The sequence below is a fragment of the Triplophysa rosa genome, linkage group LG2 (genome assembly GCF_024868665.1).
Source record: "Triplophysa rosa linkage group LG2, Trosa_1v2, whole genome shotgun sequence".
Lineage (NCBI taxonomy): Eukaryota > Metazoa > Chordata > Actinopteri > Cypriniformes > Nemacheilidae > Triplophysa > Triplophysa rosa.
Window position 1 is genome coordinate 36,138,286 of NC_079891.1, and position 14,270 is coordinate 36,152,555.

Here is a 14,270-nt window from a genome sequence, read left to right on the forward strand (position 1 = left end):
TCTCTCTACCTCTCTCTCAGTCTCTCTACCTCTCTCTCAGTCTCTCTACCTCTCTCTCAGTCTCTCTACCTCTCTCTCAGTCTCTCTACCTCTCTCTCAGTCTCTCTACCTCTCTCTCTCTCTACCTCTCTCTCAGTCTCTCTGTCTTTACTTACACAACCGTTTACTTACATGACAAAACATTACAAAATAAACAAATATGTAGTTGAAGTTAAACCAAGTACAGCCCTATAAAAACGTGCAGTAGCTCACCTCCCTCTGAATCTGGAATCATATAAATCCCATCAGAATGTGAGGGCGCGCTGGACTGAACAACACACGGCTTGTCTGATGTCTTGACTAAAGCTGATTCTGGAACACACACTGAAGATGAAGCTTGGACAGCATGGGTGTTCAACACAAGCGCCGTCTCAGTGGCTGGGGTCCCATCTGAAGAAGCCGTTATCAAACTCATGTCAGGCATCTAGAACTCCTGTGAAAGACCAAGAGGGTTTCCGGAGAAGTGTGGACTCAACGGCCCTCCAGTGAGATGTAGAGAGGAAGGGTCCATCCCATTCCGGAGCACTGAACACATTCCTCAGAGCTGGCTCGTGTATACAGAGATAACACTTATTCTCACAGGAAGACACAAGACTACACAAATCCATAGATGACAAACTCTAAATGCCTCCACAACACACTCATCCCATTTAATCCTTACCAACTGTACTCAACAGAGTCACCGCAGTATTCACCATGATGATCCTCGTCATAAAAATATACACGTGCTTACTTCACTTCAAGAACATTTATCTCTTCATTTAAGTTAAGCGAGACATAAGGACACAGAACAGAATTAAGCATCTTTAGTCGAGACATGGACAGTTAACGCATGGCCTTAATCCCATCAGACAACAACCATCAAAAGCTGCTGCGATATAAAAATGATCACAATCAATCATACAGATGACAGTGTTATGATTTCTTCTCTCTCGTCTCTACTGTTAGTTTCACAATGTGAACTGAACACATTTGATTGTGTTTTTATTAAGGCTGTCAAGCGATTAATGGCATCCAGAGTAAAAGTTTGTTTACAAAATATATGTCTGTGTACTGTTCATATTAATTTTGTGTTTATAAACACTCACACATGAATGCATTTATTTAAGAAAAACATAAAAGTTAATCAATTTCATATAATTGTAATTATTGGTAAATATAAACTGGGTTTGGCACTACATATCGTAATTCACACTAACCCTAACAGCTCAATCTAAAATCACCACGAGATTGAGTCGTTAACACTCCTCAAACATCACCATTATAAATATACTTTATTATCATGAAAGGTGAGTAAAACAGGGATAGAATATCACCATTGGCATTTCCTGGAACAATGGCTGCGTCCGAAATCGCCTACTTCCATACTATATAGTGGGCGAAAACGAGTATGGGTCATGAGTAGTATGTCCGAAACCTCAGTATGCAAAAAACAGTAGGCGAGAAATACCCGGATGGTCTACTGCTTCACATTTACATTTACTACTTCTGCCGAGATTGGTGTGTGTGGATCGGATGGACACTTCTCTATCCCATGATGCCACGGGAGCTGAGCAACGGTCACATTTCAACAGTATATCAAATAAATATAGCGGAAAACTTTAAGGCGGACGCCCGTTTTTAATGTGAGTGCCAATAAAGGAATTTCTCATGACTAAATGATGTTTTAATAAACACTCACGTATAGGTTGCTGTTAAAACATACATCATAGGTCAAAGCGCATACGGGTCACATGACCATAAAACATGGCGGACGCAGTATGTCCCAAATGTATTCATACTACACCCACTCATACTATATAGAACGTAGTGTTTTAACGGCCGATGGGTAGTTTCTGCACAAGAGCGCCCTCTGGCTTTCGGGTGTTGCGGCATTAAACTGTAATTCGTTGAGGAAACTAAGCATAAGAATTGCAAGATATATCGTCCAACCCCTAATTATTGGTAAATATAAATAGATACATGTAAATATTTCCTTAATATATGTATGTGTATGTTTTTGTGTTTATAAATACAAAATGAATATGCACAGTACAGACATTTATTATGTAAACACAAATGTTTATTCTGGATGCCAGTAATCGTTTGACAGCCCTAGTTTTCATACATTGTTGTGCTTTGTGATCAATGATTGCTTAATGTTATTGCTCAGTTCAACACATTTCCATTGTGTGAGTTAACAGAAAGCTGACAGATCAGTCGTGTAACGGGTAAGAGTAAAGCTGGAAGAACAGGTGTGTGATATCTGATGTAAACTCTGTGCCTTAAAGGCTCAATATTTCATTTCATTCATTCATGTGCGCCCCCTTCTGCTCAATGACTCAACTACACAATCTTCAATTGCACAAAGGCTCTTTAAAAATCCTCTTTAACAGCCAGAAACTTCATCTACACCAAGTTACAGATCAAATCAATATGACACCATTACGTCATGCGTGTTGGCCACAAGCAAAGCCTCATCTTTGAGCCGTCTGTGAAAACAGAGAGAGATGTGACCTTCAGAGATGTGAGACCACCGAGATGATCGGCCAGGAGACCCCAGAGCTAAAATAAGACATCCTAAACCTGCCACACACTGACGAGGAAATCCATGCCGCGCCGTAAAACCTGATATACACCTGATAAAACATAACCCAGAATCCTTCAGCGTTCTGTACCTGCCACGAGAAATCAGTCGCACAACACAACATCACATATCATTATTCTGATTTATTCACAACACACAATGTGTGCTTCCGTTTGAAAACTTTGATATGTCTTTATGACTTAGGAGTTTTTATTAATGATTCTGTTAGAGACACCACGAGGAACCCCAAAAAAGAGCTCTGAGTGAGAGACACTCTGACATAAAGAGAGAGAGAGAGACCAGCACCATCTCACTAATAATCTCACACTGTTTTTCAAATCCCATCTGAAAATAAGAGGCTGTAAAACAGAACTTCTAAAGATGACACTGACGCGGGTGTGAAGTATTGTAAAGCCACTGACACAAAACATGACAATCATCGGGATGTCAAAGAGCACATGAAGTACGCATGCTCAACGCTTCATCTCCAGATGTTTCTGACCTCAAACCCACCCGTGACCCTCAGGGATCCCGACTCAAAGGTCACACATCTCCAGTCATTCTCCCGTCTGCTCCCAGCGTTTCTTTATCTGATGGGCAGAAAGGTGCTCCGGGAATTCCTGGAATACTTCTGCCTGCTCGGACTCGCGCCGAACGTCCTCCTTCACATGAACACTGAACAACTCAAGAGACGTTCTCAACACACATATCAAGTAATATTCTGTTGTCCTTTCGCACCAGACGTCAAAATGATTGGATTTTTCTTTGGTCTGTTTGACGGGTCACTAGAGGTCAGAAGAACAGAAAGACGATACACACAAACACAGAACACACACACATCACAGTCTGAATCAATTTAACACAAAGCCTGCGTGCACTGAGGTCACACCACTGTGTTTGCACATCGCAACCAAACGCTGTTTTCCCAGAAGAGGAAGAAGTTGTTGCAACATTTGAAATGCCTCAAAGAATCAGCTCGAGTTTTACTCATCCACACACATCATCGTCAGATAAACCACACACACACACACAGTTTACACACAACTGACTGACAACACACAAACTCTTCACTTCACTGCGGACAGTGCAAACACAACTTCAGACTTAACTGCAATTTCACACTCACAGCAAAAACACCACAATTTCACAGCTTTCAGTAAACTCAAGAAAGACTCGCTGTACACTAGAACATCATTTCTCATTCAGGTTTTCTTTAAATCCAGCGATGGGTCAAAATGAATAGCGCCAGTCGTTGGGTTAAATTAACCCGGAAAATGTTTTGACTCAACACAACCCAGCTGAGGTTCACTTACAACCCAACACTCGCTGGAATATAACTCGGCATACTTACATTAAATAATACAGCCTATAAAAAACATCTGTGAAAGACAAAAGCAAATGTGTTCGGCGGTAAATCACCACGGAACTGTAAATAACATGTGACGTGCATTCAACACATTGCATCTTTTATTTTCTCTGGTGGTGTCTGTACTAAATGAGATCTGTGTGTTTGTTTGGTGTTGCCTGGAGAGAATTCAGCTTCACATCTCATATACACATCAGTGTGTTATACACACACGCACGCACGCACGCCCACACACACACCCACACCCACAGGAGTAAAAGTGTTCCTGGTAGGAGTAGATTTCTTAAGACATTTGTGAACGCTGATAAACCGGAGTAAAGTGAGAACAATCCTGCAGAGACGCCAGAATAAAACACTCATCTCACATGAGATAAAGACACGCCACATTTAACCTCCTGTCTCTCTTTATCACACATTTGTGTCTCAATTAATACACAGTCAGTTCATATAAACGTACAACCCGTCGACACTCATCTGGAGTTCTGGGTGAATGAGGACGAGACGTCACCGTCGGCCGTGTCTGAATTCACTCATTTACACTCACATGTGCCACATTAACTCTGAACGAGCGACTGAAGAGAGATTCACACCACACCACATGAACATGAAAACACCACAATCACTTCTCTCAGGGGATAAACAGATTACAGTTTTACTCTCAGCCGCATTATAAGAAAGCTGATGTTGTGGTAATGCTTCAATTAGAACTCTAGAATCCATTGAACACATGAAGTGGACGTCATGCCCTGTGACACACCAGCCCTGGCAAATGAATAAACACGTGACAGATGTGACTTCATCTGATCTCTGGCCTGTTTCATGCCATACATCCTCACCTGTAACACCGTGTCATATCACACAGTCAAGTCTTCATATACATCATCTGATGACTTCATCGTCGATTCATACTGTACTTAACAACACACATGTATACTATACACGGGTCAAGCCTCAAAACACAACACAACATTCATTCACTGTCATCAGCACAATATAGAGAGCAACATAGAAGATACGTGAATAAACCACACAAACACGGCACATCACGATAAACACGGTTCAGCAGCACAAAACCACTGTGTTTACTTTGAATCTTAACAAAGAACAGCGTGTTGGAGGCCTTGTGTTTGTTAAATCCTCCATTAAAGTCAATGAAATAAATTAGGGATGCACGATAAATGATCGGCCATATCGTATCGGCTGATACATGGTCATTTTTAATGTTAGGCCGTTATATTTAGGGATGGGTACCGTGAAGCGGTACTTTTTTGGACCGGTACATTATTGGGTCGATACCAGAGTATCCATAAGCTTCATGACAAACGATACTGTTATCGATACTTGCGTTGTTTTATCTCTGTGTATTCGGGTGTTAAATGGCGAATTAGAGGCTGCTGCCTGTCATTTTCCATCCCTGAATCATGTGTGAATGGCCGAAGTTTGCTCGACGTATGTGTGATATCTAGGGTCATATGATTTCCGCGATGTATTTGTAATCTGCTTGTTTTGCGTGTGTATGAGTGAAAGAGTGGCCTGGTTGCGCTTGTGGCGCTTTCAGCGTCCGCGTTTCACAACTAGGGAAGCTTCCGTCAAACACCCCTTTGCGGCAACCCGTCAAAATAAAAGTCCTTTATTTGCGAACAAGTTATAACATTGTTTTTAATAATTCGGCCACGGAGTATATTTACCTACTTTAGTAAATTGAAGTAAATGTGCTAGTAAAATTATAAAAATAGTACATATAATTAAAAAATATTACTTGCTTAGAAAATAGTACTTAAATTTATGTAGACCTAAAACCAGAAAGGAAAAAAGAAATACGGTCTACCAGCCAAATAACCACAGTGATGTAAAGTAAATATGTTGAATTACATTATGATGTGCTCCTATGCACATGCTAAGTGCAGTAAGTGGTATGCTAAGGAACACACACACATTTTGTTATGTGGCATTTTCTGTTTGCTCAGAAGCATTTGTAAACTGCAGTTCTAAAGCTCAGCTGTTATAAATAAACTTAAAATGTTTAACATCTTTTCACATCATGTGTTTTTGCATCAAATTATAGAGCATAGCATCGATAAAAGTATTGATAAGTACCGGTATTGATATTGATAAAATCTTAACGATACCCATCCCTAGTTATATTACAGCAGATCAATCACTTCCTCTGGTCAAACTTCTTCAGCTCACATTTAAAACACAGTACAGTAGTGCTTCTCAAATATGACAAAAATCATAATCACGATTATTTGGGCCAATATTGAGATCCCCATTATTTAACACGAATACTCACTAAGTTTTAAAACAACATAGAAAAATGAAAACTTGGCTTTTAAACGGTGAATTCAACTGTAAAATAAATGTAAAGAAATAGCACAGCTGAACCACTGTAAAGGAAGGGTGTGCGCTGTGGATTTATACCACGAGAAAAGAGAGGATCCTTGCAAAATGGAATTCGGCACAATAATCGTTTACCTCGATTTATTTGTTTCTGTAATTGTTGAAGGCCAAAACTGACGATTACGATTAATTGCACAGCCCTACTTTCTGTTGTGATCTCTCAATTACTGCTGTTAGCAAAACACAGTTGATGTAGATACAGTATTTATGAATGTGTAAATTATAGTAACAAAAGCATATGGTTTGAAGGTGACTGCTGTCTGAATTAGGGCTGTGTATTGGCAAGTGCCTCCCGATATGATACATATCACGATAGATGGGTCACAATATATTGCTATGTATTTTCATATGATACACATTTGCGATATATTGCAATACTTTAAATAGAAACTGTAAAAAGTAGAGGTAGAAATAGAACATGCTGTGCACCAGCAGGGGTTTTCTGTAAGGATAAGTGTAAAAACATCCCTTACCTCTGCAGAGCGGCCATGATGTGCGATGCATGGACCTTTAGATCAGAGGTTTGGCTTCTCAAACTGTGGATAGCGCCCCTCAAGTGGGTAGCACAGGGGAATAAGGCGGCTCACGCAAGTCACTTGGCTGTTGTGGTGCATTACAGTTAAAACACTGAACATGGGCAGAATAAAACCTCTGCTTCATCCGTGCTGTAAATGTGCTGGTGTCACATCCTTATATAAGCTCAATAAATGTCATTGTTACTTTTCTTAATAAACTTTCTGTCTAATGCACTGCAGTAGCCAAGTGACTTGTGTCATGACTTGAGAAGCTACAAACAGTATTATTTTATATAACTCATTACTCCATGACTTCTTTAGAAAACCAAAGCACACCCACACATCAGCTCTGAGAGCTCCAAGCCTTCTTATATTTTTCACCATGCTCGCTTCCACTTACTTTTGGCCGTATGTATGACATGATTTAATAAAAAATGATCGATAGTAGAGGTATCACTATCCATACACTATCGGGGAAAAAATATTGCGATAGTTTCATGTATCGATATTTTTGCACAGCCCTAGTCTGAATGCTTTCGGTCTTGAGACCTGTGAGACGTGTGGCTATTAAGAACATCTCAAATCTGTTTATTACCTAAAACATATACCAGAAAAGTTTGAAGGCTAAAGAATCATTAATAACTAGTGTAAAGTAGGCTAGGTACATGATTTTCAGGGGGAAAGATAACTCGTGTTTACCTTGTTTTCTGCAGTCAATGTTTTCAAATAAAAGCACTTGTTGCCTTTTGTTTCAGTCTTAGGGAATTTTATATTAATATTTAGATACTGTATATGGGCCAATATATCGGCTTCCGATGTTAAAGAATGATCAGGTATCGTTATCGGCCAAAATTTACATATGGGTGCATTCCTAAAATAACTACACACAGTCAGAGGGGGTCGGCACTACAGCGGGTTTTGTTGGATACTTGTGAAGTGTTGAGGTGGGGTGCAAAATGACACACTGTTGCTACTTACAGCCACTTTATCACAGAAGCTCAAACTGAAAAACTGCACAAACACTCCCACTTCTGCATTTAGTGATGCATATAACCGTGATTATCCCTCGAGCACAAATGTGCAGGAACAAAAGTTAGAATACAATCAGACAATGAAGCCGCACGTTCAGATTTCGTGTTTAGATCGCTTTAAAGCGGCGCAGAGATCGTGTCTGACAGTAAACACGGTAACGTAACGTTATGTCGGGACCTCTGCTGTGCTCTTAAAGCACGTAAAGGTCTGATCGTGTTTAAATGAGCCCTACAGATGTCCGATCAGAGGTTGCTGCAGTCAGTCAGTCAGTCACTACAGTATCAACACGAGCATCGGCGCGCGCGCTGACGTTGGCAGAAGCCCCGCGCCGCGCTCCATCCGCGTTACTTCACACATTTATCGCTCATTTAACTCGTCGTTTCATCACGACTCATCTCCTCCTGTCACGCATGTCGCGTGTAAGTCGCTCGAGAAGTTCACACTCACCCAGATCGTCCATGTTTCTGTGGCGTCCGTGCTTCACCGAGCCGCTATCTTTCGGGTCTCGCGGTCCGCAACTGCACGCGGAGAAGTTTTCAACTCACGCGCACGCGCGGCGCGAGCACGCAGCCAGACGAGCACACGCAGCGCTGCGCATTGAACTGCTGACGTATAGAAGAAGAATTATAGAACTCGTAAAGAAAAAGACGTTTATTTTAGATTGAAATAAATATACTATGGTCATTAATAACGAGAACCCTTACAAAAAAGACCATGATTTTATTACAAATAATTAATCATTATTAATCATTCATTTTACTATGAATAACCACATTTTTATTTCGGTTTCATTTGTAGTTAAAACACAGAACAGATATCTCTTTAACTATAGTATTAATAGTAAAACTATGATAATACAGCTGCAAATCAATCAGCCCAGTGCTGGAAATGGCTGAGATTGACTAGTTAAAGACTTATTTTATATTTTTAAACCACAATTGCAGAAAGTGCCATTATATTCCTGAACAGAGTTTTTATGCATACATTCAATGTAGCATTAATGTGTTTCACAAGTACTCTTGTATTGAGTATTTGAGTCAGTGTCTTTTATCCAGCTGTTTAGTTCATTTAAACACCAGTAATTACCCACATGCCCCTACACACACACACACACGCACGCACACACACACACACATGTCTGGTTTACTATCCCCGTGGGGACAGTCCATAGGCGTAATGTTTTTATACTGTACAAACTGTATATTCTATCCCCTATCCCTAACCCTATCCCTAAACCTAAAGATCATAGAACACTTTTTGCATTTTTAGATTTTCCAAAAATATTGTTCTGTACAATTTATAAGCTTTTGTGCCCGTGAGGACCTCAATTTTGGTCCCCACAGTGACACGAGTCCCCATGTGTTGGTGTGTATTCAGGTTTAGGTCCCCACCGGGATATACAAACATGTCCAGATGTGATCAATGCAGAAAAACCCGCAGTCTTAAGGCATGAGTTTATAATAATAACATGAGAAAACTCTAGAGTGCTGTAAAAAAGTCGTCAGACTGATGAAACACAACAAACACTGAGAGATTGAGGTTATTAATGTCTCTGGGGAAACTGAAGTCTTTTGACTCTAAAATAAATATTTTTCTAGGAACCACTGCAGTCACCTTCCTCTTTCGTGTTTAAACTGGAGACACATTTGAGTCAAATGTATTTATTTTAAGATTCATGTAAATGAAGGTCAAACGTCTGTTCTTGTTTTCTGTGTGTTAGAGAGAATAAAGTCCTCAGTCTTTCTGAGATTATACATCTGATCATGAATATGTAAGTTTTGTCTTCTATTGTCTTGATGTGCATCATGTGTGCCAGAATCAAACGTGTCGGGTTTGTGAGGCCTGAAAAATCTCCATAATCCATAAAAAATCACAACACATGTAGTGAAGAGACGTTGTTTTCGTTCATTGTTTTGTTTGTGTTAAAAGTGTGTTATGTTGTGGTCAGTAACTGTATCTCAGGACAGTAAATGTTTGTGTGGAAGAACAGAAATACAGAGTACACAGTCATTTTAATCTCAGATCTGTTATATAATCCGTTTCGATCATCCTGCCACATGTTGAGACACACGCACTAATGCACGCACGCACGCACACACACATGTCTGTGGTTTATTATCTCTGTGGGGACAGTCCATAGGCGTAATGTTTGTATACTGTACAAACTGTATATTCTATCCCCTATCCCTAACCCTATCCCTAAACCTAAAGATCATAGAACACTTTTTGCATTTTTAGATTTGTAAAAAATATTGTTCTGTACAATTTATAAGCTTTTGTGCCCATGAGGACCTCAATTTTGGTCCCCACGGTGACACGAGTCCCCATGTGTTGGTGTGTATTCAGGTTTAGGTCCCCACCGGGATATACAAACATGAACACACACACACACACACACACACACACACACACACACACACACACACACACACACACACACACACACACACACACACACACACACACACACACACACACACACACACACGCCTGTTTGACTTTTGTAATGTGATGTCAAGGTAATTGAAAATGATTTTATAAAACAGACAGACATACTGTATGATCACAGTTTGTGAACATAATGTCCGGTGTGAATGATGTGGGTGTGTATATCAATGAACTGATGGTCCGTTGTGTTATTTTCTCTAGAAGTTTTCACACTACCAAATAAGCACATAGAGAGAGACAGAGAGCAGGTTAAGGTCAGAGGTCAAAGCATTTGGGTCAAGGCCTTTATTTCCAGTGAAAGACACACGAGAGGCGGGTCAGTTTTTCTGTGAGCGGGCCGGACTCCTTCAGGTGCTGACAGCGGTGGTGGGTGGGGCAGGAGGGGCGGGGTTTGGGAGCCGGGTCAGGCACGATGAAGCAGCCGCGTTTGTGCCACTGCATGTCCCGTACCTGCCGGACGGACTGCAGCTGCGGTTCTGTGGCGCCCCAGTCGTTCCAGTGTTTAAATTCACCGTGTTCAAAGACGAACTGCCGCCCGCGATAACCAGGGTACATGTAGCCCACCCATCTGAAACAACACAACCCATCGCTGTTTACTCCTCAGACGAATGAAATCATGAGTCACACGCGGGTTTACATTTCTGTTTTCGGTTTAGAAAGCGCTACACAAACGTAAACGTATATAACACTCTGATTAGAATCCTTGAATAATAACCTATGTTCTATAATACAGTGTTTTGTTACGATGATTTCACTATAAACTAACGCACCATATGTGCATTTCTATGAAGGGAAAGAAAGCAAAAGTCCATTCCGATTGAATGTTGACTTTAACCGACTGTGTGGATTTTCAATCAAAGATCAGATTAAAGAAGAAGGATTGCATCAAACTCACGTTCTATTGACAGCTTTAGCGCTGGCCACACGGTCCTGAAATCCATGAACCCACAGACTGGGAATATCGTCGTCCACGATTTCCATCTTTCTCCCAGCGAAGCTGCAGTTCTCAAACAGATGAAGCTTATGATCCGCGCTGTCCTGACAGGAGACACAAAACTTAGTGAACACTGACAACACGCGGGACTTCAGAAAGCGTCGGCACTGGTGATGCTTGTCTAACCACTTTCAGAGGTCTGACGGACAGAAAACAGCAGCTGTTCTGACTGTTAGTCCAGCTGCTCCAGCGCGGATATTCTCCTTTCTCCAGAACAAACTGCTCTCCTGCCAACCCTTTCTGCTCGAACGCCACCCATCTGCGCTTCCAAAGGTTGAAAGCAGTGATGATGTCATGTTATCAGACGAATCAGCCCTTTCATTGTACAGAAGATGAAGGCAGTCAGTCAAATAAATAAATAAAGTACTCACGGTCCAGACTCCACCACAAGTGATCCGACCTTTTCCACATTCTTCTCAATCAGATCCTTACATTCGGCTGACAGCTCCACCTTTTTCCCACGGAAGTTCTCGAACTCGTACAGTGAGATCTGTTGGGCGGACACATTGGACCTCTGTAAATCCCTCTCACCTCTGCCTCACGTCTCTAATATCGGACTCGAACAATATCCCATCTGGACCTCAAAAGATATTTACTGACCATTTCCTTTGCATCGACATTAGCACACTAGGTAGTGTTCACTTGCTGTGTCTCAGGTTGCTCTAGTGTTTTATTCCACTATACTTTTACTACATGTCATCAGTTGTGTCATTTACAGTGTTGGGTGAGTTACTCTGAAATGTAATGAATTACTAGTTACTAATGACACATTCAATATTACTGTACAAATTACTCTCTCCAACAAGTGTTTCATTACTGATTACTAATTACTTTCTATATCCTACATCAACCTTGATGAGTTCAGTGATTCAAGGATAGACATGAAACGACTCTTAATTCATTCAAATAAATCACATGAAACTACATAAAGTAGAATTATTAACTAACCACAGTATTACAAATGTGAGAATTAAACATTAAAGCACGGATTATAAAGTTAGACTTTTTCAAGGGAAAAGTAATTCAATTACAGTAACTAAGTACACCCATCACTGCTCGTTTACGTCTGCGTTTGAGGTATTTCAGTTTGGGGGAATCTGAAACAGAGTTTGATGTGTGTGACCTTGTAAACGGCACCGGCTCCACCTTGACTCTTCTCAGCCATCTGCTGATCCGGAACTCCCTGCTGATCCGACATCTCGGCCTGTCAATCACATCCCGGTTTTACATTCACTGTTCATGTGACATTCAGGTCATTCAGTGTGCAGGTTCATCTCTGACGTTTCACCCAAAAGGATTAGATCTTAAAATGTAGAGCTCAAATTATATTTAATAACAGAAACCATAATGTTGCCTTTATTTCTTTAATACAAATGACCAGGGACATTTTGTATAAATTGTAAACTATTGAAGCATGCACCATAAAACTAATCAAATTCAAGTAGAGATGTTTGGGTTTACCTGTATCTCCGTCCAGCACTTCTCACCCGCCACTCTCCTTCAGCGTGTGCCCGTTTGTGTGGAGATGTGGGTGTGCCGGGCGAGCGCAGGGACCCGGGGGGTATTTATGCTTTAAATCTGTCCACAGCAGCAGAAATGGGTTGGCAGAGGATTGCTGTTGAGACAGCAAGTCTGTCGTTTGCATTTGTGTCCATCAGACTGCATCTCAATAGGCCGTGAGTTGGCAAGAGTCGCCCGCAGCCATCAGCCACTCCGCTGCCAGTGTGGGTACAGCGGGCACCAGCAGAGAGAGAGAGAATGTTGAATGTTGTGTGTCACTCAACTCTCTCTCTCTGTCTAAAGTACTTTTATCGCATGATTGTATAGTGACATAACTATCAAGCATTAGACATAAAACATGTCATATCTCTCTCTCTCTCTCTCAAGGCATCCTGACTGAATATGACTTTTGGTAACACTTCAGTATAGGGGGCAATTCTCACTATTAACTAGTTGTTATTAGCATGCCTATTATTGGCATATTGGCTGTTTATTAGTTTGTTAATAAAGCACATATTCTGCACGACCATACTCTACATCCCTAATCCTACCCAATACCTAAACCTAACAACTACCTTACTAACTATTAATAAGCAACAAATTAAGAGTTTATTGGGGGAAAAGTCATAGTTAATGGTTTATTAATAGCGAGAATTGCCCCCTATACTGAAGTGTGAGCTGACTTTCTTCTTGAAGAATAATGCAGTCGGTGTTATAATACCACAGATCATTTTCTTCAGAATGGGAGTGAATGGTGGGCAGTTTTCTGAAGCTCCAAAACGTGCCTCGATCAAAGAACTGCTGGACACGGCTCTGTGGTCTTAACAAAGGTCTTCTGAAGCCAATCCATGCGTTTGTTGAAGAGAAATGTCCATATGAGAGCGCTATTGACGTTAATGTCTAATTTGAACCTGAGGCTTGTTTTTCCAGCAGATGACGCAGGCGTGTTGTAAGTTCCAGTGACAAATGTGGCACTTTTCGTTTCGTTCCAGGATGCCGTCTCCTCTGGCAGGAGCTTTCGTCACCGTCATCTGCCGGAAAAAAGCCTCAGGTTCACATGCAGCTGAGGGATAACGGAAATTAGACATTAACGTCAATAGCGCTCTCATATGGACATTTCTCTTCAACAAACGCATGGATTGGCTTCAGAAGACCTTTGTTAAGACCACAGAGCCGTGTCCAGCAGTTCTTTGATCGAGGCACGTTTTGGAGCTTCAGAAAACTGCCCACCATTCACTCCCATTCTGAAGAAAATGATCTGTGGTATTATAACTCCGACTGCATTATTCTTCAAGAAGAAATCCATATTCAGTCAGGGCGCCTTGAGGGCGAGAAAAACATGAGGAAATATCCCTTTATGCTGCTCCAGATATTCGTCTCACAGCTGATGGCTTTTGAAGATTTCATTTT

General features: G+C 41.1%; 2 protein-coding genes across 3 annotated transcripts in view; both read right to left on the reverse strand.

Moving 5' to 3' along the window:
* The window catches only part of pxna (paxillin a), a 36,969-nt gene extending 28,495 nt beyond the window's left edge, over positions 1–8,474 (reverse strand). Inside the window, exons 1-2 of one of the 2 annotated variants that reach the window (XM_057354588.1) lie at positions 8,366–8,381; positions 253–472 (exon numbers count right to left, since the gene is read on the reverse strand). In XM_057354588.1, the coding sequence (XP_057210571.1) occupies positions 253–463 (211 nt within the window). In that variant the 5' untranslated portion in view covers positions 464–472; positions 8,366–8,381. Of the gene's footprint in view, positions 1–252; positions 473–8,365 lie in introns of both variants that reach the window. The other variant, XM_057354592.1, reaches the window with a different exon arrangement.
* Positions 8,475–10,610: 2,136 nt separating this feature from the next.
* crybb3 (crystallin, beta B3) lies at positions 10,611–13,455 on the reverse strand. Its single transcript, XM_057328470.1, has 6 exons — positions 12,822–13,455; positions 12,484–12,564; positions 11,732–11,850; positions 11,487–11,619; positions 11,262–11,404; positions 10,611–10,934 (listed from the first exon to the last, which is right to left on the reverse strand). The coding sequence occupies exons 2-6, from the start codon at positions 12,556–12,558 to the stop codon at positions 10,652–10,654; spliced, it is 753 nt and encodes a 250-aa protein (XP_057184453.1). The 5' UTR covers positions 12,559–12,564; positions 12,822–13,455; the 3' UTR covers positions 10,611–10,651.
* Between the last annotated feature and the right edge of the window lie 815 nt (positions 13,456–14,270).

Bases quoted from the DNA above. Each gene is read 5' to 3' on its own strand.
- crybb3 (XM_057328470.1), bottom strand. From the start codon at position 12,558: ATGTCGGATCAGCAGGGAGTTCCGGATCAGCAGATGGCTGAGAAGAGT. The intron at 11,620-11,731 runs GTGAGTACTTTA...TTGGAAGCGCAG, and splicing joins CTTGTGGTGGAGTCTGGACC to ATGGGTGGCGTTCGAGCAGA. The intron at 11,405-11,486 runs GTTAGACAAGCA...GTCTCCTGTCAG, and splicing joins CCGTCAGACCTCTGAAAGTG to GACAGCGCGGATCATAAGCT.